Source organism: Protopterus annectens, chromosome 7.part1 (assembly GCF_019279795.1).
Source record: "Protopterus annectens isolate FY-2018-M chromosome 7.part1, PAN1.0, whole genome shotgun sequence".
Taxonomy (NCBI): domain Eukaryota; kingdom Metazoa; phylum Chordata; order Ceratodontiformes; family Protopteridae; genus Protopterus; species Protopterus annectens.
The window spans coordinates 425,399,924-425,423,304 of record NC_056740.1 but is presented as its reverse complement, the minus strand read 5'-3'; the positions used below and the strand labels follow the sequence as shown (position 1 = coordinate 425,423,304).

The following is a 23,381-nucleotide window of genomic DNA, read 5'->3' as shown; positions in this document are numbered from 1 at the left end:
TGGACTGACCTCAGAAGTGAGGTAACTGAAACTGTTCTCTTGGTATTTTTTGGTGATGTAAAGCCTTTCCTCTGGGGTTCATTTTTTTGTGTTTTGGGAAAAGCCTAGTAATTTCCACTTTGAACAAATATAAGGATTAACATATATAGTCATGTGTGTTTGTGTCAGAATTGCTTGATATACAATGTTAAGCTACTTTCCTGCCTTGTTTGCATACAATTTTCTTAAACTGCTTGAAGGTCTGATCTCAGAAGCTAAGTAACTGAGAATCTCCCCTGCTTTACCTGGTACCATAAAGGCTGACAATGGGATTTTGTCCTTCTAACATAAATATAAGGTTTGAGATTATTGATCATGTGTGATTGAACACAAAACAGTTTATTCATTATAATGAATGGTTTTGCCATCTTCTGTTTTTTCCCTAGAATGAACAATAGTAATATAATGGCTGAGTTCTATATTGTCTTAGTTTGTTACTACTGATTGATGAGATGACATTGTGCTTGGTTATTAAACTAATTTTTGATTGCTAATTATTGTAAGATATGCCCAACTCTCAAACCAATAGACAGATACTTTCAAAATATACGAGCCTGCTCCAAAAAGAGCTGCGTCCCTCATTTTAGTTGCTTTGGGCTACAAAAACTAATTAACAGTACTTCAGCTAATCATAGAGTTACCGTGATGATTGGCACTTTTATGGAAGATCCTTGTATCAGGAGTCCAGTATCTGGTATGAATCTACCCACAGATGCAGCATTTGAATCTTCAGTATTGTAATATATCAAGATTGACAGAACAAAGAGAAAGCAGTAATTCAGATTTTCCAGTAAGTGTTAAGTTTTCCCTCCATATGGGTTAATGATACCCAACATTAGCATCCAGATATGTGACTCACAACAATTGCAAAGTATCACCAGAAAGCTGGAAAATGTAGAATTAACTGAATATTGTGTAGCCGAGTCAGCTTCTGAATATGAATCTTTCCAAACAATATTGGAAAAAACATATAGGCATTTAACTGCAAAATTTATTTAACTCAGCAAAGATAGAATCACTTCTACCTGTAGCTAAACTAAAAAAAGAAGTTAACTATTGATAATATAGATAATCTGAAGTAGTTAACTTCATTTGATCAGCAACCTGTGGGTTTCAGATCCGACTCAGATACGAGCCGGCAGCATACCAAGCTAAAGATCTGTGCTCCAAGCTCCTCCCCCTTACCCATACTACCCTGCAACCTCCTTCATATCCTCAGATCTTGTTTGCCGCGGCTTTGCCAAGCATGGGATTTTCGAGCTCCATGCGAGTATAGCTAGTTCTTACATTTTTCTAAAAATATTCGGGTAGTATAATTGTTAGCTGTGTGTGTGTAGTATACTTCTAAATATTTAGATATTAGTTTTCTTCTTAACTAATCTATCCCCCTCTTATCCTTGATAGTCTCTATCCCCTAGTAGGCCCCTCTTTTCCCTTTAGGTGTGTGAGTGTGTGAGGGTATAGCTGAAAGCCAGAAAACTACCTTTTCTAAGTGCACTGAGTGTGGCCATAAGCTGTCGCCAGCAGATGGTCACACTCAGTGTGTTCTTTGCTTGGGGGTTCCTCACCTTTCCTCAGGCTGCCAGATCTGTGCAGCCTTTAACCCCCGGGCCCTGTGAGCTAGGAAGAACAAGCTGATTTTGGTGGGTCTTCTACCCACAGAATCAGCTTCTTCTTCCTCTTCTCTCTCTGTTGCGACAGCCGCAGCTGAGGTTGCCCAACCATCTGGTCCTCCTCCCCTGTCTGGGACTCACCTTCCCACCTCATCTCAGGGACAGCAAGAGGCAAAAAAGGACAGAAAAGAGAGAACTGAGAGAGAGAAAGAGAAAGAAAGAGAGAGAGAGAGAGAGAGAAGCCACAAACAGCGGGCCGAATTTGACCCCTCGGCCCCTCCCACTAAGGTTATCTCTTCTCCATTGAAGATTATCAAGCCTCCTTCCCCACAGTTCCATTCCCCACATTTCTCTCCAGAGCCGGAGGAGGAGGCCCGACCATCTTCGAGGTTGCCACGTCGGCCCTCCTAGCCAGCTTCGGTGGCCTCTTCCAGATCTACTCGTAGCCTCTCAGAGGCAGATATGGACTGGATGATGCATCGCTTCTTGCAAACTCAGCTGCAGATGGGAGTGTTGCTGCCTCCCCCCTCTGGGGGGATTTCAGCTCCACTGTTTGCCCCGATAGCTCCTTCTCCTATCCACTAACGGATTTTGGAGTCTTCGGATCTGAGAAGCCTCAGAGTCAGGGAGTCGGTGCCGATGGTTATTGCTACCTTGATGCCGGCCATGCCTTCAAGCTTATCGGATCCCTTTTCAGATCCGAGCCCTCGGGGCCATGAGCCGGGCATCGGATCCGAGGGGGCGAGTGTGTCTTCAGCTCCTTTGTGGTCGGAGTACACCGCCCACTTGGGTCTGAGTGCTTCGGCTCTGACACTGATCCCTTCGTCGGATCTGAGGGTGCTGGCCACCTGTCTTAGAGAGGCCAGTTCCCCATTGGCATTCGACATTGTGGAGAGGGTTTTCTCTAGAGGATCGAGACCCCTCACTCTTTCCTCAGGGTCCGCCCTGCTCATCCTGTCCCAGGGACAGCCTGTGTCATTGATGCCCCAGCCAGTTCCCCTGGAGGAACATGAATCCGTTGGTGAGCCCCCCTCAGACAGTCCCCCGAGGAGATTCCTCACAAATGCCTGTGTAAAAGGAGGCATTTGGACTCCCCTGAATCCCTCACTGAGGATACCGATTTGGAGGAAGGGGAAGGTTCTCCCAGGTCATCCCCCAACGACGTCTCCTTCGGAGATGTTATGGAAATGCTTTGCCAAAGGGGGGGGGGGGTCCGCCCAAAAACATTCCTCGGACAAGTCGGTATTCCTGGAGGCATTCAATACAGGCCCATCTACCTCTTGGGTGTTCCCCCCTCGGCTGACTCCCTGGTCAACCTGATTACCACCAGGGCATGGAAGGAACCAGACACTGTAGAGCCAATCCCCAGGAGGCCCGACAAGATTGTGAGCCTCCCTGCAGACAAAGCTTCGTGGAGCAAGGGTTCCCCTGTAGATGCCATGGTGGTGGCGGCAGCCACTAAAAAGGAACTAGCTCAGGACAGTTCATAGGTTCATAGGTTCATCCATCCCAAGATTTCTGACAAGAGCTGGAGTTCTTTCAGTCAATGGACCGTATTGGAAAGCGGATGTTTGCTTCAGCTACCTTCTCTATTAGGGCGCTGAATTACTTGGCCCATGTAATCAGACTGCAGCAGGACCTGGTTAAAGAGTACGCTGAGTCTCCCCCAGAGTCCATGTCAGCCGAGGATAAATGGACTTTCTCAGCTCGTATGGCCACTCTCAAATCAGTGTCTAATATGTCGATGCGGCTACTCTCCCACCCTACGGAAGGAGCCGCTAGAGCTAGCAGGTCAGGTATCGCCTTAAGGCATCATGCCTTGCTTCAGCTTTGCGATTTCTCGGACCCTTTCAAGGTGTCCTTTGCGAATGCACCTTTTGACGAGTCTACCCTTTTCGGGAAAACCATCTGCGAGACACTGGTCCAGAGCGAGAAAGATGGGAAAATGCTGTCAACCATCGGAATCTGCTTCTCTACTCCTCAAAGGTCCTTCTCCAGGAACCAGCGAGGGCAGAAAAAGATGTGGTTCCGGAAATCTCAGCAAGCCTGGTACGCTCAGGACCCCTTCTCCCCCAGAGGCCGAGGAGGAAAAGGTGGACACCGGCCCAGAGGCAGAGGGGGATCGAAGAACTTCGGGTCACAGGAACCTTTTTCCAATCTACCCATGCAGCAGCCCTGAAGGGTTGCCTGACTGCTCCTCTCTGGAGGCAGTCGAGGGCATTTTTCAAGGCACCTGGCTCAATGGGAGTCCATCACGACAGATCGCTGGGTGCTTCAGATAATATCCAGAGGCTATTCAATCCCCTTCATAAACAAGCCCCCTTATGCAAGACACCTCCCAGATGTTCCATCCACTCATAGGGAGGCCGCAGCTTTGGAAATAAAAAAGCTGTTAGAAAAAAGAGCCATCCAGCATGTGCCCCCAGACCAGTCTGGATTAAACATTTACTCCAGGTTCTTTCGGGTGCCAAAAAAGATGGGGGACTTAAGGCCGATCCTTGACCTGTCCACAATGAACCTTTTCATTGCCAAGGAGAAATTCCAGATGGTCACGCTTCAATCCATCCTGCCCCTCTTGCAGGAGGAGGACTGGATGTGCTCCATAGACCTCAAGGATGCGTACTACCATATTCTCATGGACAGATGGTCCAGGGGGTTACTCCATGTTTGGCTAGGGGCCAGTCATTACCAGTTCAGGGTCCTACCCTTCGGTCTCACCACAGCCCCCAGGATATTCACCAAGGTCATGGCAGTTGTAGTGGGCCACCTGAGGCTCCAGGGTATACAGGTCTTCCCGACCCTAGACGACTGGCTCCTCACCACCCCCACCAAGCATCTACTCTCTCTAGCCAGTGACTTCTTCCTCCATTTATCATCCCAGTTGGGGATCACTATAAATGTCAAGAAGTTGTTCCTCCAACCTGTTCAGGTTATAGACTTTATAGGGGCCAGGATAGATTCCCTTCAGGCCAAGGCTTTCCTAACGCCAGACAGACTTCACAGCATGACTCTGCATGTACTAGCTCTTCTTCAGTCTCCTGCTCCCTCAGCAGAGTTAGTCCTGAGAGCTTTGGGTTCCATGGTGGCCTCGATCAATTTGATCCCTTACGCTCGTCTGCACATGAGGGTTCTACAGTGGACTTTGCAAGTCCAGTGGTCCATTCTACACCATCCACTAGACTTTCTGATTCCCCTCAGCAGGGTTTGCAGGAACTCCCTCATGTGGTGGCTCCAATCCCGAGCCCTTCGGGAAGGACGACATTTTGTTATGCCCCTACCCCAGGCCACAGTGACCATGGATGCCTCCCGCCTAGGGTGGGGGGGGGCATTGTGCGGGCAGGACTGTCCAAGGCACGTGGACTCAGACAGAGACCGCTCTGCATATAAATGTGCTGGAGATGAGGGCGGTCCTTTTAGTGTTGCAGGCCCTTCATGCCTTCCTTCCTCCGGGGACTATTGTGATGCAGTCAGACAATATGTCGGTTTGGTATATCAACAAACAGGGGGGAACCAGGTCTTACCCTCTTTGCCAAGAAGCCATGAGAGTTTAGGAATGGGCGATCTCCACCAACCGCTTCCTGTTAGCGATGCACATTCTGGGTCGGTCCAACATTCTGGCAGACAAATTGAGCAGAACTATCCTCTCTCCTTATGAGTGGTCTCTGAATTATTTTGTAGCGGAACAGATCTTCCTCAAGTGGAGTCAGTCTTTGCTGCGATCTCTTCGCATCGCCTTCCAACGCGAAGTGCGGCAAGTTTTTTGCTTTAATTCCTTCTTTAGGGGAAGCCCCCAGAGATGCTCTAGTCCATGCTTGGCCACCCGGTCTTCTTTATGCATATCCACCATTTCCGCTGATGACAAAAGTTTTGCAGAAAGCTTGTCAGTTGGGTAGCAAAATTATCCTCATAGCCCCATTCTGGCCTCGTCAATCTGGTTCCCCTGCCTATGGTCTCATCTCATAGCTCCTCTCTGGATCTTGGATCCCATTCCGGATCTGATCTCTCACCCCTCGGGAATGGCCCCTCTGAACCTGGATGAGCTCAAGCTCTCAGCTTGGCTAATCCAGTTCCTTAGTTGCCAGGACTCCCAGTATCTCTTCCCTAGTCAAGTCCATTCTGATGGCAGCACATAAATCCTCTACCAGGAAGATTTACAATAGTAAATGGAAATGTTTTTCCATTTGGGCTTCAAGTAAGAACTTGGCTCCCTTTACCACTCCTATTCCAGCGGTTCTAGAATTCTTGTTTCATATTTTTCAGCAGTGGGCCAATTCATCTACTGTAAAGATTCAGCTGGCTGCTATTTCCCATTTCCATACTGAGGACAACTTTGGTTCTCTCGCTGCTACCAGAATTTGTAAGGCCTTTCTAAAAGGTACCTTTCTTTTGAGACTTCCTATTAGAAATTCATCCCCACCATGGGACATGACCTTGGTTCTTCAGGCATTAGTTGCGCCTCCTTTCGAACCCGCAGCTTCCATTGATCTGAAGTTCTTGTCATGGAAGACGGCCTTCTTGGTAGCCATTACCTCAGCCAGGAGAGTGTTGGAGCTTCAGGCTCTTTGTATCAAACCTCCATACCTTGTATTTCACAAGGACAGGATATCTCTCAGGACTAATCCCTCCTTTCTTCCCAAAGTTGTTTCCGAGATAAACATTAATCAATCCATTAATTTGCTGGTATTTTTCCCTAATTACCAGAACAAAGGGGAGTATAAACTTCATTTACTGGATGTTCACAGACAGTTACGTTTTTATTTACAGAGGACGGCTGTCTTTCGTAGATCTGACTAACTTTTCGTCTCCTTTGCAAAACCTTTTCTAGGGAAACCGATTTCTAAAATGACTCTTGCCAGGTGGATTTCAAGTTGTATCCTCTTAGCATATAGAGAATCTGGCTTGCCAGAACCAATGGGAGTTCATGCTCATTCTACGTGTTCTATGGCAACATCTGCTGCATTCTGGTCTAGAGTTTCCCTGGATGACATTTGTTCAGCGGCTACCTGGGCATCCTCTCACACCTTTATTTCTCATTATAAACTAGATTTGGTGTCTAAAGGAAGGGCTGCTTTTGGTTCTGCAGTGCTCTGGAATATTCTTCCTTAAGGGCCTCCCAAGATTTTGGGTAGCTGGGGACTCTGTCCCACAGGTTGCTGATCAAATGAAGTTAACTACTTCAGATAAAGAAGTTATGTACTCACCATAATGTTCCATCTGAGTAGATAACTTCATTTGTCAGCAACCCCTAACCTGGATGGTTATTTAGCTGAGCTCGAGGTTTGAATGCTCGAGTTTTGTTTTGACTTTGAGTCAGGTTTCTCACGTTGTTAGTTTGTTTTGTTATTTTGTGCAGGTGACACATGTGATCTGAGGATTGGAAGGAGGTTGCAGGGTAGTATGGGTAAGGGGGAGGAGCTTGGAGCTCAGATCTTTAGCTTGGTATGCTGCTGGCTCAGATCCGAGTCGGATCCGAAACCCCACAGGTTGCTGACAAATGAAGTTACCTACTCAGATGGAATGTTATGGTGAGTACGTAACTTCTTTTTTTAGCTTGTTCTCATTTTCCGAATGAATACGTGGATGCCAGGAGAATATCTCTGAAGTTGAGACTGTCACCTTGGTAGAAGAAATTCATCTCCTACTTCTTCTAACCAGCAGTCCATAAAGGTGATTGGAAAGGTTAACCCTAACTGTTCATACAGTGACAAAACAGAACTAGAACTATAAACAGTTGGAGCATTACACTCTTCATACGTTAGTATGTTTGGTAAAGAGATGCATTATAGACCACCAAAATGCAGGGCAGCACCTTAAATCCTGCAGCACTCTGTAGAAGACATGTTGTTCACCCATTGTGTTCTATGGTCTTGGTTGTTATCCCCGATATGTCTTCCTCACTTTATAATGACATAATTATTAATGCCAGTGAATATGGAATAAGACAGCTGATTTATCAGAATGTTGGTAAATTAATGTAAACAGTTTAAAATATGTGGCAAAAATAAATCTGATTTTGGTTTTGGCTTATGTCAAGAAAAGGAAAAAGTGTATTTTTGTATCCAAGAAACTCATGTTTTTTTTGAGGAAATTTTAGATTTTAATGCAGCAAAATGAATTTTTAATATTCCAACAAGCCTGAGTACTTCACATAGTGGTAGACTGATAATTCTCATCAAAATAATTGATAGAGATCTACTTTGTACAGAAATCCTATATGTTAACAGGGAGAATACTGTTTTATCTTTTAATTATAATATTATAGTTTTAATTATTGGATTGGATTGTGCTCCTTTTAATGCAATGCACATTTTTTTTACAAATAAGCCTTTCCTCGATAATATTGTTAAAAGTTTACAAGAATTTCCCTGTGCCACATGTGTTTTCCTAGGAGACTAGAATATGATTTTGGTTAATTAATTAATTAAAAGAGAAATAGTATCATGTGTGAAAAAATATGAAATATTATTAAATAAATATTATGAATATTACTTCCAGGAGGCTGCATAATTACTTAATTTCAATTTCATTACTTCTGCTGTGAAACTGTATCACTGTGAAAAAGGAAACTGATTAATAAGACTGGGTTTAGTAGCTAGCTAGTAAAAAAGTAGAAGGCTAGCAAAGAAGTTAAGGCCTGAGAAGAAAGAAGAAGAGAGAAGAGAAAAAAAAAGAAGAAGAAACACAAAAAACTGGAGAAGAACAAAAGCAGTTCATTTCAAGCAGTTCAGTCAGCAAACTTCATTTCATACAATATAAAAGAGGTGGTTTTGGGGGTTAATAAATAAAAATCAGATGTAGTCAGAAATTAGGTAAATTAAAAAAAAATGAATAAAAGAAATAAGAAATATAAGTAAAAAACAAAAGTAAAAGAAAAAAATAAAAAAGCTTTAAGTAAAATGGAAAAAATAAAAAACAAAAATCAAGAATGAGCTTGAAAAAAAAAGGCTGAATGCTGAATGAGAGAAAGAAGAAGAAATGAGAGCTAAAATGCTTGGCGTTAGAAGACAGAGGACAGAAGGAAGGAAGAGACTGATGTCAGAGAGAAACTGGGAAGAAGGAACTGGATTTTATTTTTAGATTTAATAAAAGCAGGATTGGGTGGTATTTTGTAAGAAATTTGATAATGGAATGGATGAATGATGCAGGACAATAAGCTGAAAAGCAAAAAGGAAATAAGAGGAGAAGTGTGGTAAACTGCAATTAGCAAAGGTGTGTGGAAAAAAAACAAAAAACTGCAGATAGTAGAAAAAGAAAAAATGATTATTCATTGTACAACAGACAAGAAAAAATTTAAGTCAGCAATTAGGAAATGGAAACAAGGCGGTGGAGGTTCCTGGAGGAAGTTGAGAAGTCTACTTAATGCAGAACAAGTTAGGAAGAGATTAAAAAAAGTTTATCCCCCAAAAAAGCCAGCAAACAGAAGATAATTCTTCTTCTCTTACTTTTGACTATAAAGCTTATAGAGGGACTTTGCCAGTGAAACCTTTTCCAGTGTTGCAAAGAAAAATGCCTGAGAGAGAAAAAAACACAGAAGTTAACTAGAAGAATCAGGAGTATCTTGGATTTGAAACAGAGTCTGGGGATGGGAGATGGAGATGAATATAAAGAAGACAGAGGATATTGAAATTACTGAACAAATGAAAGACTATAACACATCAATCAAATTTGTGAAATCTTCTTCTTCTTCTTTCAGCTTTTCCCAGTTAGGGGTCACCACAGCAGATCATCTGTCCACTCATGATTGGCAGTGGAGTTTTACAGTGTTGAGTTGCCAGCCCAACCTTCCACAGAAGGCACACACATGCACACACTCACACCTAGGGCCAGTTTAGAGTGTCCAATCCACCTACTACATGTCTTTGGGATGTGGGAGGAAACCGGAGCACCCGGAGGAAACCCACGCAACCACAGGGATGACATGCATACTCCACACAGAAGGCACCCCAGCCGAGAATTGAACCGGAAAACCTTTTGCTGTCAGGCGGCAACACTAACTGCTGCACCACTGTGGCCACCTTATGTGAAATATGGCTTTGCAAAAAAAGTGGCTGAAAAAGACTAGAAGTTTGTTGATTTTGTTAAATTTGTGGACGGACTGTAAACCATATATCCCACTTTATGTTTCTAATGTTTAGAAGGACACTTCAAGAGAGAAAAAAGTAACTAAGTAAAACATTTTTTGTTCTTATGTGTATTTCTATAAAACATTTCATGATATAAACTGCATGTTATATATAACAAAGCATTAATGTAAATAAGTAATGTTTTAGTTGTAAGAAATATAGACTTTAAAGTATAACAACAGATGAAAGGCTGTACAACAGCAAGTTTAATGTTACTATGCCGTTTTTTCCCATCTGGGAGGGAATAGAGATAAGAACAGAACAGGCAGCAATAAGTGTGATTGGAAACACAGGCTGAAGCACTGCACATTAGCATGAGTAACCCTAATTTTAGGTTAGGCAATACCTGTGGGTATGGCTGTTGTTTTGAAGCAGTTGTTTATTTCTGGAAGATTAAACTTTTTTTAAAATGTACATAGTTTTGTGAGTTTGTTCTAAGTTAATGGGGGATGTGGGTTGTCCTTAAAGTGCATTTAGTTGTTTTTTTTTTTTGTTTGTGGGTTTCATTAAAACAAAAAAGTCTTGAAAATGTAACATAGGTTCAAATGGAGATGAGAAGAAACAACTGCATAAAAGGTCAGCCTGCTAAACATTATTGTTTGTGTGTAACACAAAAGTTGGAAATACATGTTCAGAACAACTGTCATTAGTAATAGGTGGAAACAATAGCTTTTTATCATAATGGCTATGCTATCCATATTATCATGGGATGTAAATGATCTTACAGGTGTAGGCAAAAATGGAGAGAGTATTAAGTCATTTACAAGAAATGCAGACTGCAAATAGCAATGCTGCAGGAGACACATTTCAAAATAAATAAGCATGTGAATTTGGAAAAGGATTTCAGGAGGGATATTCAGCAGCATATCAGGGATAAAGGAAAAGGGGAATAATTATACCAATTGCTAGAGGGGCTCTAATAATGATAGAAGTGGGGAAAAAGACAGTAATTGTGGATTTGTGGTAGTATGGGGCTCTTGGCAAGGGAGGAGGATTACACCGACATATACTTATATTCTACCTGAAGCTGCTATTATGGAGCTTAAGAAAAAATTGGGAACACTTATCAGCTTTCAGTAGGGAAGGGATTGGAACTTGATTTGCAATAGCGAGGCTGTATCCGAGGATCTAGAAGGGAAATATAACAAAAGAGGGTAGATTTATGAAGAATTTATGAAAATATTTGGAAAGGAAGATATGAATTCAGTGGTAGGAAGTCCAACAGAATTTACATATTACTCACCAAGGTGCAATAAATTGGCTAGGGTAGATAGAAATTATATTTCACAGGAACACATGCATTTAGTTCAAAGCTTCAACATATATCCAATAACTATTTCAGATCATGCACTGATAAAAACTAAGATAACAATCCAGAGTAATGAAGTAAAAATGAAAACGTGGTGCTTTCCCACATTCTTGTTAAGAAGAAAGGAATTTAAGGAATGGATACTGGAAATTATTGCAGAGTTATTAGGGAAGATAGAAATATCTTCAGAAGTTTTAACTAGTGAGTGGGATAAAATGACAATAGAGTTTAAACAATATGGTAGGAAAAAAAAGAAAGTGATGTGGTTAAGAAGTAATAGGAATTACTTAGAGGGGTTGACAAAGGTTAAAGTATTGCAGAATAAAGGGAATCTCACAGAACAAGAAGATGTGCAAATACAGAGCGCTGAAGAGGAAATAAGGGAGTATCTGGATAATGTGCATGAGTTTAATAAGATTGCTACTAAGTGCCTTTTTGTTATAGTAATTCCAGAAAACAAAAACTTTGAGCATTACAACTTAGGCAACAAAATGTAGAAAGGGTTGTCACCAAACTTAGTGAGCCTATAACAAGAAAAAAATGAGATGCTGTAGAGGTATTAGAGATATTCTGGAAATTATATGAAAATTTGAGATATTCTGGAAATTATATGAAAATGTGTATAAAGCAGAGAAATGTAAAAATTAAGAACAAGCACAAATGGATGCATTTATGGAAGACTAAATTATGCCAAGGTTAGAGGCAGATGACCCTCAACAACAAACAGTAAAGATAGGAGGAGATGAGATAAAATGGTGACATATAATCAATACTCAGGTAAGCCTGCAGGAGCAGAAGGCATTCCTTTGGAAGTTAGAAGAAAGTGATAAAAATCTGGACGAGTCGTTTAACAGTATTCTAAAAAGAGCATCATCCTGGAAGAAACCTGTGTTGGCTGTATTACCTAAGGACAGTAACATCTCATCAGACCCAGCTTCATTATTGACTCATTTCAATTTTACACCACCATTATAAAGTGTTTATATCTATACTAGCTAAAAGATGGCAAAGGTGTTGCAAAATTGATAGATGTGGATCACTGTGGTTTTGTGGGGGACAGGCAAATATTTGGCAGCATTAAGAAAACAATGATAATCCAGAGGGAATAAAAGGTAAGAAAATACTTCCGTTGGTGGGTGTATATCATCCTCAAAGCCACCAGAAGCCAGTGTACACTCCCCAGCACAGGAAGATGGGTACTTGTCACAAGTCAGACTACAGAGCTCTTTACCCATCATAGGCGTTCAAGGCAAAAAGCTGCAGTTAAAATTCACTGCAGTACTGAATCATAAGCAGTCATAGCAAGTCATCAGATGGTAACACGCATTTCATTAGGGCAGTGATTCTTCAGATGAAACTAAGGTAAAGTTTTGGACCAAGATGGAGATGTTATATGCAAGTAAAGCACAATAAACTGAAATTAAAGAATACTTAAATGAGATGTAAGGAAGCATTTTGTTACTGAAAAAAGTTGGAGATGTTTTGGAGAGGCTACCAGTACTGGTAAAACCATTTACAAGCAATAATGCCTGACAGTGTGGGTGTTACTGGAGAAATAACACCCACCCAGGGGTGTTGTGAGGCTCAATACAGCAGGTGCACTAGAATACATTGTTTTATATTTGCTTTTTTATTAGTATCTACATTTTTAGATTATGTATGTTAAATAGTCCTTCTGGTGCATAATGTTTAAAGTCGGTATAGTATATGTAATTATTGAAGGAAGCATTTACATCCAAAATGTGAGTTATTTAGTGTCAACAATCAAACACACATACACACAAGCAAACACACATACACAAACAAAACACACACACACACACACACACACACACACACACACACACACACACACACACACACACACACACACACACACACACACACACAGGCAGAGACAGACTCACACACACATATACACAGAAACACACATGTGCACACATACAGCCATATACAGAGAAACATAAACATGTGCACACACAAACTTGAGCAGCAATTATAACCACTTTCTTGACTGAATACACCTCAGCTATCATTGTGATGAAATGATGGAAAACAAATCTTACAATGAAAAGCATGGGAAGCCCCATCAGCTGTCCCTGATTTTGCAGAACATCCCTGATTTGCTTTATATTGTTGCTCCTACTCTCAAGAAATGTTATGTTCTGACCTCTCCTGTGACATAGCAGGATAAAGCCCTGACTGCTCCCAACCAAACTGGGTTCGATTGGCAACTTAGGAACTATTAGAGCAGCAAGTTAGGATGGGTGTGCTTGTCCTTGCTGAGAGGGTGCTTGTAAATGTTGCTTCCTAAGGGGAGGGGTGGTCCATAGAAGGGACTTACCTTCAGACATAGTTGAAAAGTGTGAGCAGTGAAAGGGAAGTGGGTAGGGCATAACATAATACTCCCCCAAGACGGAAGCGTAGATGGCCAAGTCCCCAGGATGCACTTTGCATCCATAACCAGCCCCACCAATTCTGGATTAAGTCTGGGTTGGGTAGAAGACTAGCTGGAAGACCAGGGGTGGACATGTGACACTGGGGGCTGCAGGCAGGTAAGAATGATATGCAAAAGGGGGACCAAAAAAATTAAAAAAAGAAAATAAATGTTATTTTCTGATAATTCACTGAGAATTACAGTTAATCAGTAAAGCTAGATATGATCATTTTATACTTCTTATTGTTCAGGTAAAGAGTGTTGATAAAAAGCCTCATCAAATCCGAATTTCTAAATTCTTTTTTTTTTTTAATATTTTTTATTAAGAAGTTACAGGAAATTAGCAAAATGTAACATTACAATATATATACATAAACATTAGATAATTAAACAAGAAAAAAGTGAATAGAAAATATCAGATCAAAATAACAAAAGCAACTATTTACAAAGGTGTCTATTGTACATGAAAAAATAAATTCTATATGTTCATGAAGTCATCTTTTGTTTCTAAACAATTAATGACTGTTTATTTTAACAGTTGTTTGAATTTCATCCATGAGATATAGGAAGTGGTAGTTCTAGTTGTTCTTTCTTTGTAAGTAATTCCCGATGACAAACTTTGGTTGCAATGGTAAAAAATTCTTTCAGTGTTGGAGTCTATTCACTTTTCCACTTCTTGGTGATTATTTTCCTTGTGATAAAGTCCTCCAAAGAAGTGAGTGGTTTATTTTTTTTTTTTTGAACACGTGAAATTATTGGAGTATTAAATAAGATTAATGATTTACTTAAAGTAAATTTATCACTATATAGTGCCTGTAAAAAATATCATTCCAAAATGGTTTAATTACATTACATTCAAAAATCATATGTTGTCAGTCTGCTATAATGTCCAACTTAATTCTCCAGCATCCAACATTTTTTATACGTTAATTCAATTTTATATGGAATGAGGAATGCTTTATGCATACATTTCCAAGAAAATAACTTCCATTTTAATGAAGAAGTGGTTTCTTTAGAGGATGATAGTATAATTTCATGTTCATCTTCACTTGGATGATAATTATTTATGAAATTAAAATAATCCAAATAATTTTCTTTGTAATATTTTGCATCTTTTAAATTTTAGATAAAAGTCCTTTTTCTGAAATATTTTGATGCATCAAAATAATTAGGTCAGTGAATTTAAGAACGGCTTTTTATTGATGTTTGCATTAGATTAACTTTCTTCTCTACTGATTATCTACAATTTTGAACATCTAACCACATTTCATTGTTTAAATTAATGTTTTAATATAAAATTTAGAGATTGTAACTTTTCTTTATTCATCAACTGAAGCCAATACGTTAGATTTTTCTCCTTCAATGTGCTCATTATAATTACATTAAATGTTCATATATTGTTTTGTGTATATTCTATAGGAAATGTTAAAAATAACCATGCTTTATATTCTGAATTCTTGTAAACAAGATTTCTGAAGTTAATCAATGTCATGAAGATATAAGATGAGTTAATTAGTTGGCTTTGATTTTCCAAAATATAATCTTTTAATAACCAAAGAAAATTATTATTATCATATTGTGAAGTGAGAATATTTGATAATTAGCCAATTTCTAAATTCTTGAGCAAAAAAGTTGAGAGGAATGTCCTCGCCCTCTCCCTTACTTGCTCAGTCTCTCTCTGTCTCTCTGTCTCTCTGTCTCTCTGTCTCTCTCTCAGAATTGCATTTTTTGTTCCTCAGTAATGTGGCTGTTTTTAAATTGCTATAGTAGTTACCTTTGCTAGTTCAGTGTTTTTTTACCCTTTTGCCATTTTTTTAAATTTTACACTTACTAAGCAGCAAAGCTGTGTTTAGTGAGTGCAAAATGATGTAGAGTGGCAGTCATTTTTTACTGAGCAATAACGCTGCAGTAACACCCTGTTGAAGTACATTTGTTCTCCAGTAGGGTGATAATGAACATTTAGACCATTATATAAACAAATAATAAAGATTTCATATGGGTGCCAGACAGATGTAACATTATTTTAAAACATCTAGAGTAAATCAATAGAAACACCAGACTCTGCAGACTATGATGTAGCAAGGAAAATCTGCTGAAATTGGGTACGTTTTACATGTTGACTTTGTTGCAGTAATTGGGTGGATTACATTATCAATATTTTCTATTGTAACATTTTCATTTAATTTGTTCTACAATCTGTAATAAAAGCTTTGTGATTTTTTAAATACAAAGTGTAAAATGTGAAAGAAATTATATTGTTTAATGTTCACCTTTCAGTCTTCTTTCAAGAGATATTAATATTATTTCATTTTCTCAGGGAGACATTCTGGTGGACAATGGAAATGCAAGAATTGTTGAGCGCCATTTAGAATTTTCAAGTGGCATTGCACATGGCATTGACCAGCTCTTGGAGCCACCTGATCTGGGAGCTCGCTGTGATGAGTTTGTCAAAGAAGAGGTTCTGGTAAGTAATTTGCATAAATGGATTTGTGTAGGAATTTATTTAGATGAGTAAGAAAGGCATGCTGTGTGGGCTTCTGCTTTTTTTATTTATTACATGTAATTTAAATTTTAGGATTGTGAATGGCAAAAACTCTGTACTACACTTGGCCTACTAGCACTGTGATATATGACTGTGCAAATTCAAACACTAAGTTGTGTAGCAATATTAATATATATATCTGCTATAAGATCTTGCATACTAGCAGCTTGTGACACACTTTCTCACTGCCACTTGATCTAATCGGCAAATGCCATGGTTCCCACTAGCTCGATCCGAGTGAATTACCTAGCCCTCCAACCACCCGATCCTGCTGAAATATAGCCCTACCAGAACCCCACCCAGTCCCTAACCCTACATACAGTACTCCCCTCCCAAACCCTAAAGTCCCTGAGTGATACTTAAACCTAAAACTCCACTATATTTTCCAAAACATAAGTCCCCAATTTTAGAATCTGATGAAGTCCCATGTTACCGGGACAATACATAAATCGGAGTGTCTTCTTGGTTGGTTTTATTTACTCTGACAGTTATTTGACAACAAACTGTGTCTTGGTGTGTTCCTGGCCGATTGGGTTTTTTTATGTTTTTGGACATTTGAACAACAAGACACCCAAGTCTCTAACTGTGATATAATGATATTCATGCATGTGGAATTTTGATGGATGTAGTAGAACCTTCAATTATATTAATCCATACTGATTGAGCTGCATTGTGCAAAATATGTGGATCACCACTGAACAACAAAAGGGTAACAAAGACTGAAATAAATCCCCAATGTGTCATGAAACAATGTGCACTGTAGAAATGTAATAGGCTACCCAGGCAATAGGAGGGATTGAAGAAATGCATAAGAAATCACTGAGTGACTAACATAGCAAAGGACAATCCATGACCATGTATATTGTGCTCCATGTCTAAATAACACATAATGTAGCCCTGGCAAGTTCTTAGTATTTCAGAGGACAACTTCCGGATGCCTGCACTGTTCTATATGGCTGAAAATCACACTGAAGCTCTTCTGTGTAAGTTCCACAGGTGATGGCATAAGTCCTGTCTGGTCTATATCATACTGTCGAATGTGTATTCAATGAATACCCATTTGTCAAATACTTAATTCTCAAAGCCGCATTTCAGCGAATGGCGGCTTTTAAGTAGGGCAAAGCAGCGGTTGGCCACCATCTGTAATTTGCCCTTTTCCCCACTGCATTGTAATCTCAGAGTCAGTATATTTATTTGGAGGGTGCAGCCTCCCACATTGGGGGTAGCCCCCCCCACCTTGGCCGGTTTTAAATTTTGTTTTTTTGTTTGTTTGTTTTGTTTTTTTTTTTTTGCAGTCGCTTGTTTGGCCAACCACTTCTCTGCCCTACTTAAAAGCCACCATTCACTGAAACACAGCTTTAATAATTAGGTGTTCAAAAAATGGGTATTCACTGACTACCCATTCAAAGTAATGTCATAGACGCAAGTCCTGCCACCATATGATGCTCTCCATTAGTCACATCACACATCATATCACAATTGCAAATATTGGTGCAACATACTATTCTATATTAATCATGGCACACACAGTAGCCCTGCTTTATGTGTTGCTTATCAGATTTAAATGTTTTAGCTGGCTATGCTGCACTGCATGAGTTAATGGCACGTACAGCAGCCCTGCTACAGGCAGAGTATCTCAAATGACAAGCTTTGGCTGCCTCTGCTCTACTATACGAGTTAACAGAATATACAGAACACACAGGAACACTTCTAAATGCACACCTTACCAATTTACAAGCTTTGACTGTCGTTGGTGCACTTTATGAGTTAATGGAACACACAGTAGTCCTGTTGTGCACTTAGAACTCTGGCAGAGAAACTCTGGCTATATATATTGTCCTATGTCCACCACTTCAGCTGGCATGTTCTTGTAATATAAACTATACTGGGTATCTTAATAGTTCATGCAGTAACTTTACTCTGAATCACTGATATCAAATCTGGTGTGGCAGGGTAGTTAAAGACCAGAAAGTGAGCTTAAAAACTTGCATCATAGTAAATCAGAGGTACATATTCATTACCATACTAACTGTTTCATTTAAATATTCATGGTATCTCATTTTGAAAGAACACCATGAAACTGTCATTTTGTTACCTTAGTCCACAAGTGAGCTCACATGAGAGAGAAAGCAATACACTCAAGTGTGCTAGCCGTTTAAAAGCATTTATAGCATTTACTGTCTGTTTTTCTTCTGTTTTCTGCAAAAAAAAAAAAAAAATCTTGTTTTCTACTGAACTAGAATAGTCCAGTTTTCAGAGTTTGCTGACCTCTGGGCTTTGTCTTGGTTCCTGTGCTATTCCATATCCTTATTTGGATAAAAGGAAGCGTCTTTGTTCACCAGTGGGAGTGGGGAGCACTGAGCGGCCTGTTTGTCCCTAGAGGAGTGGTTCCAGCCAGAAACTTGTAGTCTATTGGCCATTTTGGGTCAATTCCTAGCTCTTTTCAGCCCCTGTAATAAAGCCTGCTTTAGCTGCTTTTTCTTGTATTCAACTCAGCACAGCTCCTCGTGGTGTCCTGCAGAGTTCTACAAGCAGCAGAGAGCAAAGAGTGACTTTTCCTGATTTAAGTATTTTTTCTGGCTTTTTGATTATTTACTGCTTAGCGACTGCATTTTCACCTGTTTATACAGCTCTGCATTCTATTTAAACTGTTTTTGTGTTGATTAACTGTTTTGCACTTTTAAAAAGTTATTTGTTGCTTAATTTTACCTGTAGGCTAACACACTCAAGTGCGCTAGCCGCTTAAAAGCATTACTGTCTGTTTTCCTCTGTTTTCTGCAAAAAAAAAAAAAAAAAAAAAAAAATCTTGTTTTTACTGAACTAGAATAGTCCAGTCTTCAGAGTTTGCTGATCTCTGGGCTTTGGCTTGGTTCCTGTGCTATTCCATATCCTTATTTGGATAAAGGGAAGCTTCTTTGTTCACCAGTGGGAGTGGGGAGCACTGAGCAGCCTATTTGTCCCTAGAGCAGTGGTTCCAGCCAGAAACTTGTAGTCTATTGGCCATTTTGGGTCAATTCCTAGCTCTTTTCAACCCCTGCTATAAAGCCGCTTTAGCACGCTTTTATTGATTTGTGGAGTTGCCCATAGAGCATCCATCAGGCAGCGGCCGGTTAAACAAGGTTAAACTATTTCTGGCTCCGTAAAGTCTGCTCTTCAATTTTGAACTTCTCTACTTGCAATCTAAACAGTCTATTCTCTATCTCAAAAGCTCAGCACTTGCTCCTAAAGCATTTTTATATAGGTAAAGTACTTGTATACTAAACAAAGTACTACATTAGCCTAGAATCCATTTCCCTATAGGTCCCTTCTGACTCAGTTACACAGCAAACTTTTTCTAGCATGTCCTCCTGTTCAGCTGGTGAATCTGGGCATCTTGAGGCAATGTTACAATTGCTTCATGTACACAGACAACCCACTCCTTCTCCCACAAAACACAAATACATGTGAGAGATGCAACTATATAGCCAAACTGGAGGCTGAGCTCTCTCAACTCAGGACTGGCAAGACCAGACAGGAGGAGAAGGAAACCACACACACCACAAACCCAGTATCACATAGAACTATCACAACTGCAAAACAAACACATAAACACACAAAGACATACTCGGAGGCCAAGCAACTGCCACCTCAAGACATAAAACATGCAACACATAGTTCTCAAAGTCATCAGACACACTGATGTCCCACTCACCAGACTGAACAAGGAAAAGATCACGACTACATGAAAAGAGACATAGAGGAGCTCTCAGATTATGTAGCCCAGGCCGGTAGACCCTGACCCTGAGCAGTATCCTACCCTCACCAAGAATGATGCCACAATACAGAGACAAAATGATCAGCTTTAATAATTGGCTTAATTACTGGTGTCATTCTAAGGGGATCCAATGTTTGTCTGCCTGGAATGACATGCTTGACGCAAGGCTCAAATGATAAACCTACCGCCCTAGACAAAAATGGAGAAAAACTAAGGGTAATACTGCTCAATGCCAGAAGTCTAAACCTCAAGATGCACACCTCAGTATGGAGAACATCGATGTCTGTGCTGTGACTGAAACCTGGTTCAAGGCTCCTGAGAGCACCCCAGCACTATCAGGTTATACCTCATATCATGCTCTGGCCCAAACCACGAGACCATCCAGGTGCAATTAACCATGGGTAAAACTGCCCTACAGTTTGTAACATGCTACAGACCACCTTCTCAAACTCAGGAAACCCACACAGCCTTCCTGAAGACACTGGAGAGTATGAATGTCTCTCCAAATACCATCATATTGGGTGACTTCAACTACCCAAACATAGACTGGGAACTGGGAACATTACTCAAGCCCCAACACCCTAGCCCAAAGGTTCCTTGAGTTCATAAACTCAAATGCTATGGAACAACTAGTCACCATTCCCACAAGAGGAGAAAATATACTAGACCTGATCATCACAAACATGGGGACAAAATGCTCACACCCGAGTATATCCCTCATTGGTGAGATCAGACCATAAATTAATCTCACTGGAGATCCACATCCCGCCCCACCCCCAGCAAAAGACCACAGTGAAGAACTCCCTGAGCCAGTGGAAACCACAACCCACGCTGCTGAAAACCCTTACAAATGCCTTCTCGGCACCTCCAGGAATGTATGGATCAAGCAATCCCTAATAAAATCAAGACCCTTTCCACCAAAGGCAGGCACCGGTCTGGTGGACCCCAGCAAACAAACTCTACAACAAGAGGAGAAAGCTACTACATGACAGAGCAAAATCCCTAAAAGGGAAGGCATCTCTGATCAATACTAAAATCATCCAAGGCCAACTTTGAAAGACAATCATAAAGGTTTCTTTAGCTATGTTAGAAACCTGGGTGGAAACTCAAGATATGCTCAGAAAAAAATGTGAACCCACAGACATTAAGGAGAAATATCTATCCCACCAGAGTCTAGCCTCCCAAACATCTCAGATGCCCAGGTGAGAGCTGAAACACAGCATCAATGGGACGGACGGGTGTCCCACGGCTGTGTGCTACACAAACTCAATGAGGAACTAAACCCACACATAAGGCTGCTGTTTAATCGAAATTACTGCCCCATAAGCTTGACGAGCCTTGTCTCAAAGCTATGGAGAGGATCATAATGGAACTCATAACAAAGACATTGGGGACCTACAGACACTGGATCCTACCCAATTTGCTTTGTCAAGGGCAGATCCTGCCTCTTGAACAAACAGTCACTAAGGCCATTGATGAGGGTAAGGCAGTTCACACAGCCTACCTTGACCTAGCAAAAAAGCTAACACAATCGCCCACTCGGGCATCATAGAAAAGCTCACCAGCTTAGATGTAAACCCATATGTCACAAGATGGGTTGCAAACTGGCTCAAGGACAGAACACACAGGGTTAGAGTTGCTGGTGCCATGTCAGACTCTAAGCCGGGTCACGAGTGGTGTCCCACAGGGCTCAGTCCTGGGCCCCTCTTGTTCGGCATTTATTTTTCTGAAGTGCAGGCAAACATGGGGGGATGGGCTGACAAAATTTGCAGATGACTGCCATCAGACACAGACATCCTAAAATGTATAGTCATACCCTTTGGGAAAAACAGGTAAATCCTAATTACCACATAGGTGGTAATCCATTAAACACGGAAGAAGTTATCACATTGCCAAAGTGGTTAGGAAGACCTTCTACATTGCCCACCTGATCATGAAGGGATTCACATCCAGATCAGGAGAGGTCATTGTACCCTGTACTCTTCACTTATCAGACCAATGATTGGATGCCCGACTGAAGAAACTCCAGCTCTATTCAGTAAAATCCAAATCCACCAGAGCCATGAGAGCAAGAGACTTAAACCTCAACACGGATATAAATAGGACGTGCTGGAGGGACAGATTCATCACCCAGAGACTCCCTACACTATGGAACAGAATCCCAGTCCATGCTCACTGACTCTGTTCAAGAGAATCATCTCTGTATCACTGCTGGACAGAGGCACAGCAAACTAATGGATATAGTATTCTCATCCTAAGGGGTGGTGAAAGCCACACACACTCTGGCTAGGCTTATAAATGCCCTAGGGCAGATAGCCTAGTATGAACCTATGAACCTATGAACCTAAGAATGAATTCTGAATACTGAGAAGGGAAAAAGTATCACATCAGCCTGGAGTTAGTAATTAGTAATTATTAATTCTAACATGTGCCTATGCTTATTTAAAAGGTCATAAGGTGTTTAAAGCAGCAACTAGTAAATGCATAGGGGATTAGATAGACAAGACCTGAGAGAATGTTTTGCCTAATCTCATCCCAACCAGTATGGACTTGTAGGCTACTTATGGATTATCCATAATGAATATAACATCTGACAAGAAGACAAAGCATATGTGGTACTAGGTACCTTAGGTTGATGGTGAACTTTGCAGTCATGTATTAAACTTGAGGCCATATATTCCGGACACTCAGATCAAGGGAGGTGTTGAGTTTTGCTATGGGCCAGACAACCAGGTTAGCAACTGGAAGGATTCTAGGAATCCTAATAGATGTAGTGAGTGTGTTCTGGGAATTTCTATCAGATGCTTCTGCACAGGCTAACTTTGACTCCCACTCCCAGATGAGCTTCCCCAATGTATCAGAGAAAGAAATTGACATAGAGTCTGAATGGACTCATCCATGTTTTCAGTATGAGACACAGTAGAAGGAAGTCATGGCCACAAGTTGCTCAGTCCTTTTCATGGTAGTAGCCCTATAACCCATGACGAACATCAATATGAAGGAAGCTGTCAAGCTAAAGAAATAGGCATTCTTTACAATGTTAATGGGGGGATCCAGATTTGGCCAGTGGATACTGACAGACCAGGAAGATACCAGCTGCAGTGGTCACTGTAGGAAATCCTGGGAATGATGGGAGTTTGGTGAGACCATGTAAATCTGGTTTCAGATTACATAAAAGAGGTGCATAGAAGCACTATGTAGACTTGCTAAAGGGTGAAACACTGTCTAGGATGTTCTCCACAGTGGTGAAAAAACACTAATCACTACATGGAACAATGAGGAGAGGTACAAAGAAGGACACAATCAGCTGGACATGAGACTGCTTAAGGGGGTTATTGTCAGAATCAGCTGAGATACTAGGTAAAGTGCTGCAGGTCACATAACTGCTACAGTTGAACAGTTACACAGTAGCAAAACTGTGCGAGGAGATAGCATCCAGCAGACAATGATGAAATGACTAGATACCCTTGTAATGTCATGATTAAATCATTGTAACCTGAGCAGATTTGAAATTCTCTCATGAAACATGGGCGGCACAGTGGTGCAGCGGTTAACGTTGTCGCC

The 23,381-nt window shown here is 40.8% G+C and overlaps 1 protein-coding gene across 1 annotated transcript in view; it reads left to right on the top strand.

Annotated features, from left to right (window-relative positions):
- The window catches only part of STAB1 (stabilin 1), a 2,761,215-nt gene that overhangs the window by 2,186,448 nt on the left and 551,386 nt on the right, over window positions 1-23,381 (top strand). Inside the window, exon 57 of the mRNA XM_044078505.1 lies at window positions 15,839-15,985. Within this exon, the coding sequence (XP_043934440.1) occupies window positions 15,839-15,985 (147 nt within the window). The remainder of the gene's footprint in view (window positions 1-15,838; window positions 15,986-23,381) is intronic.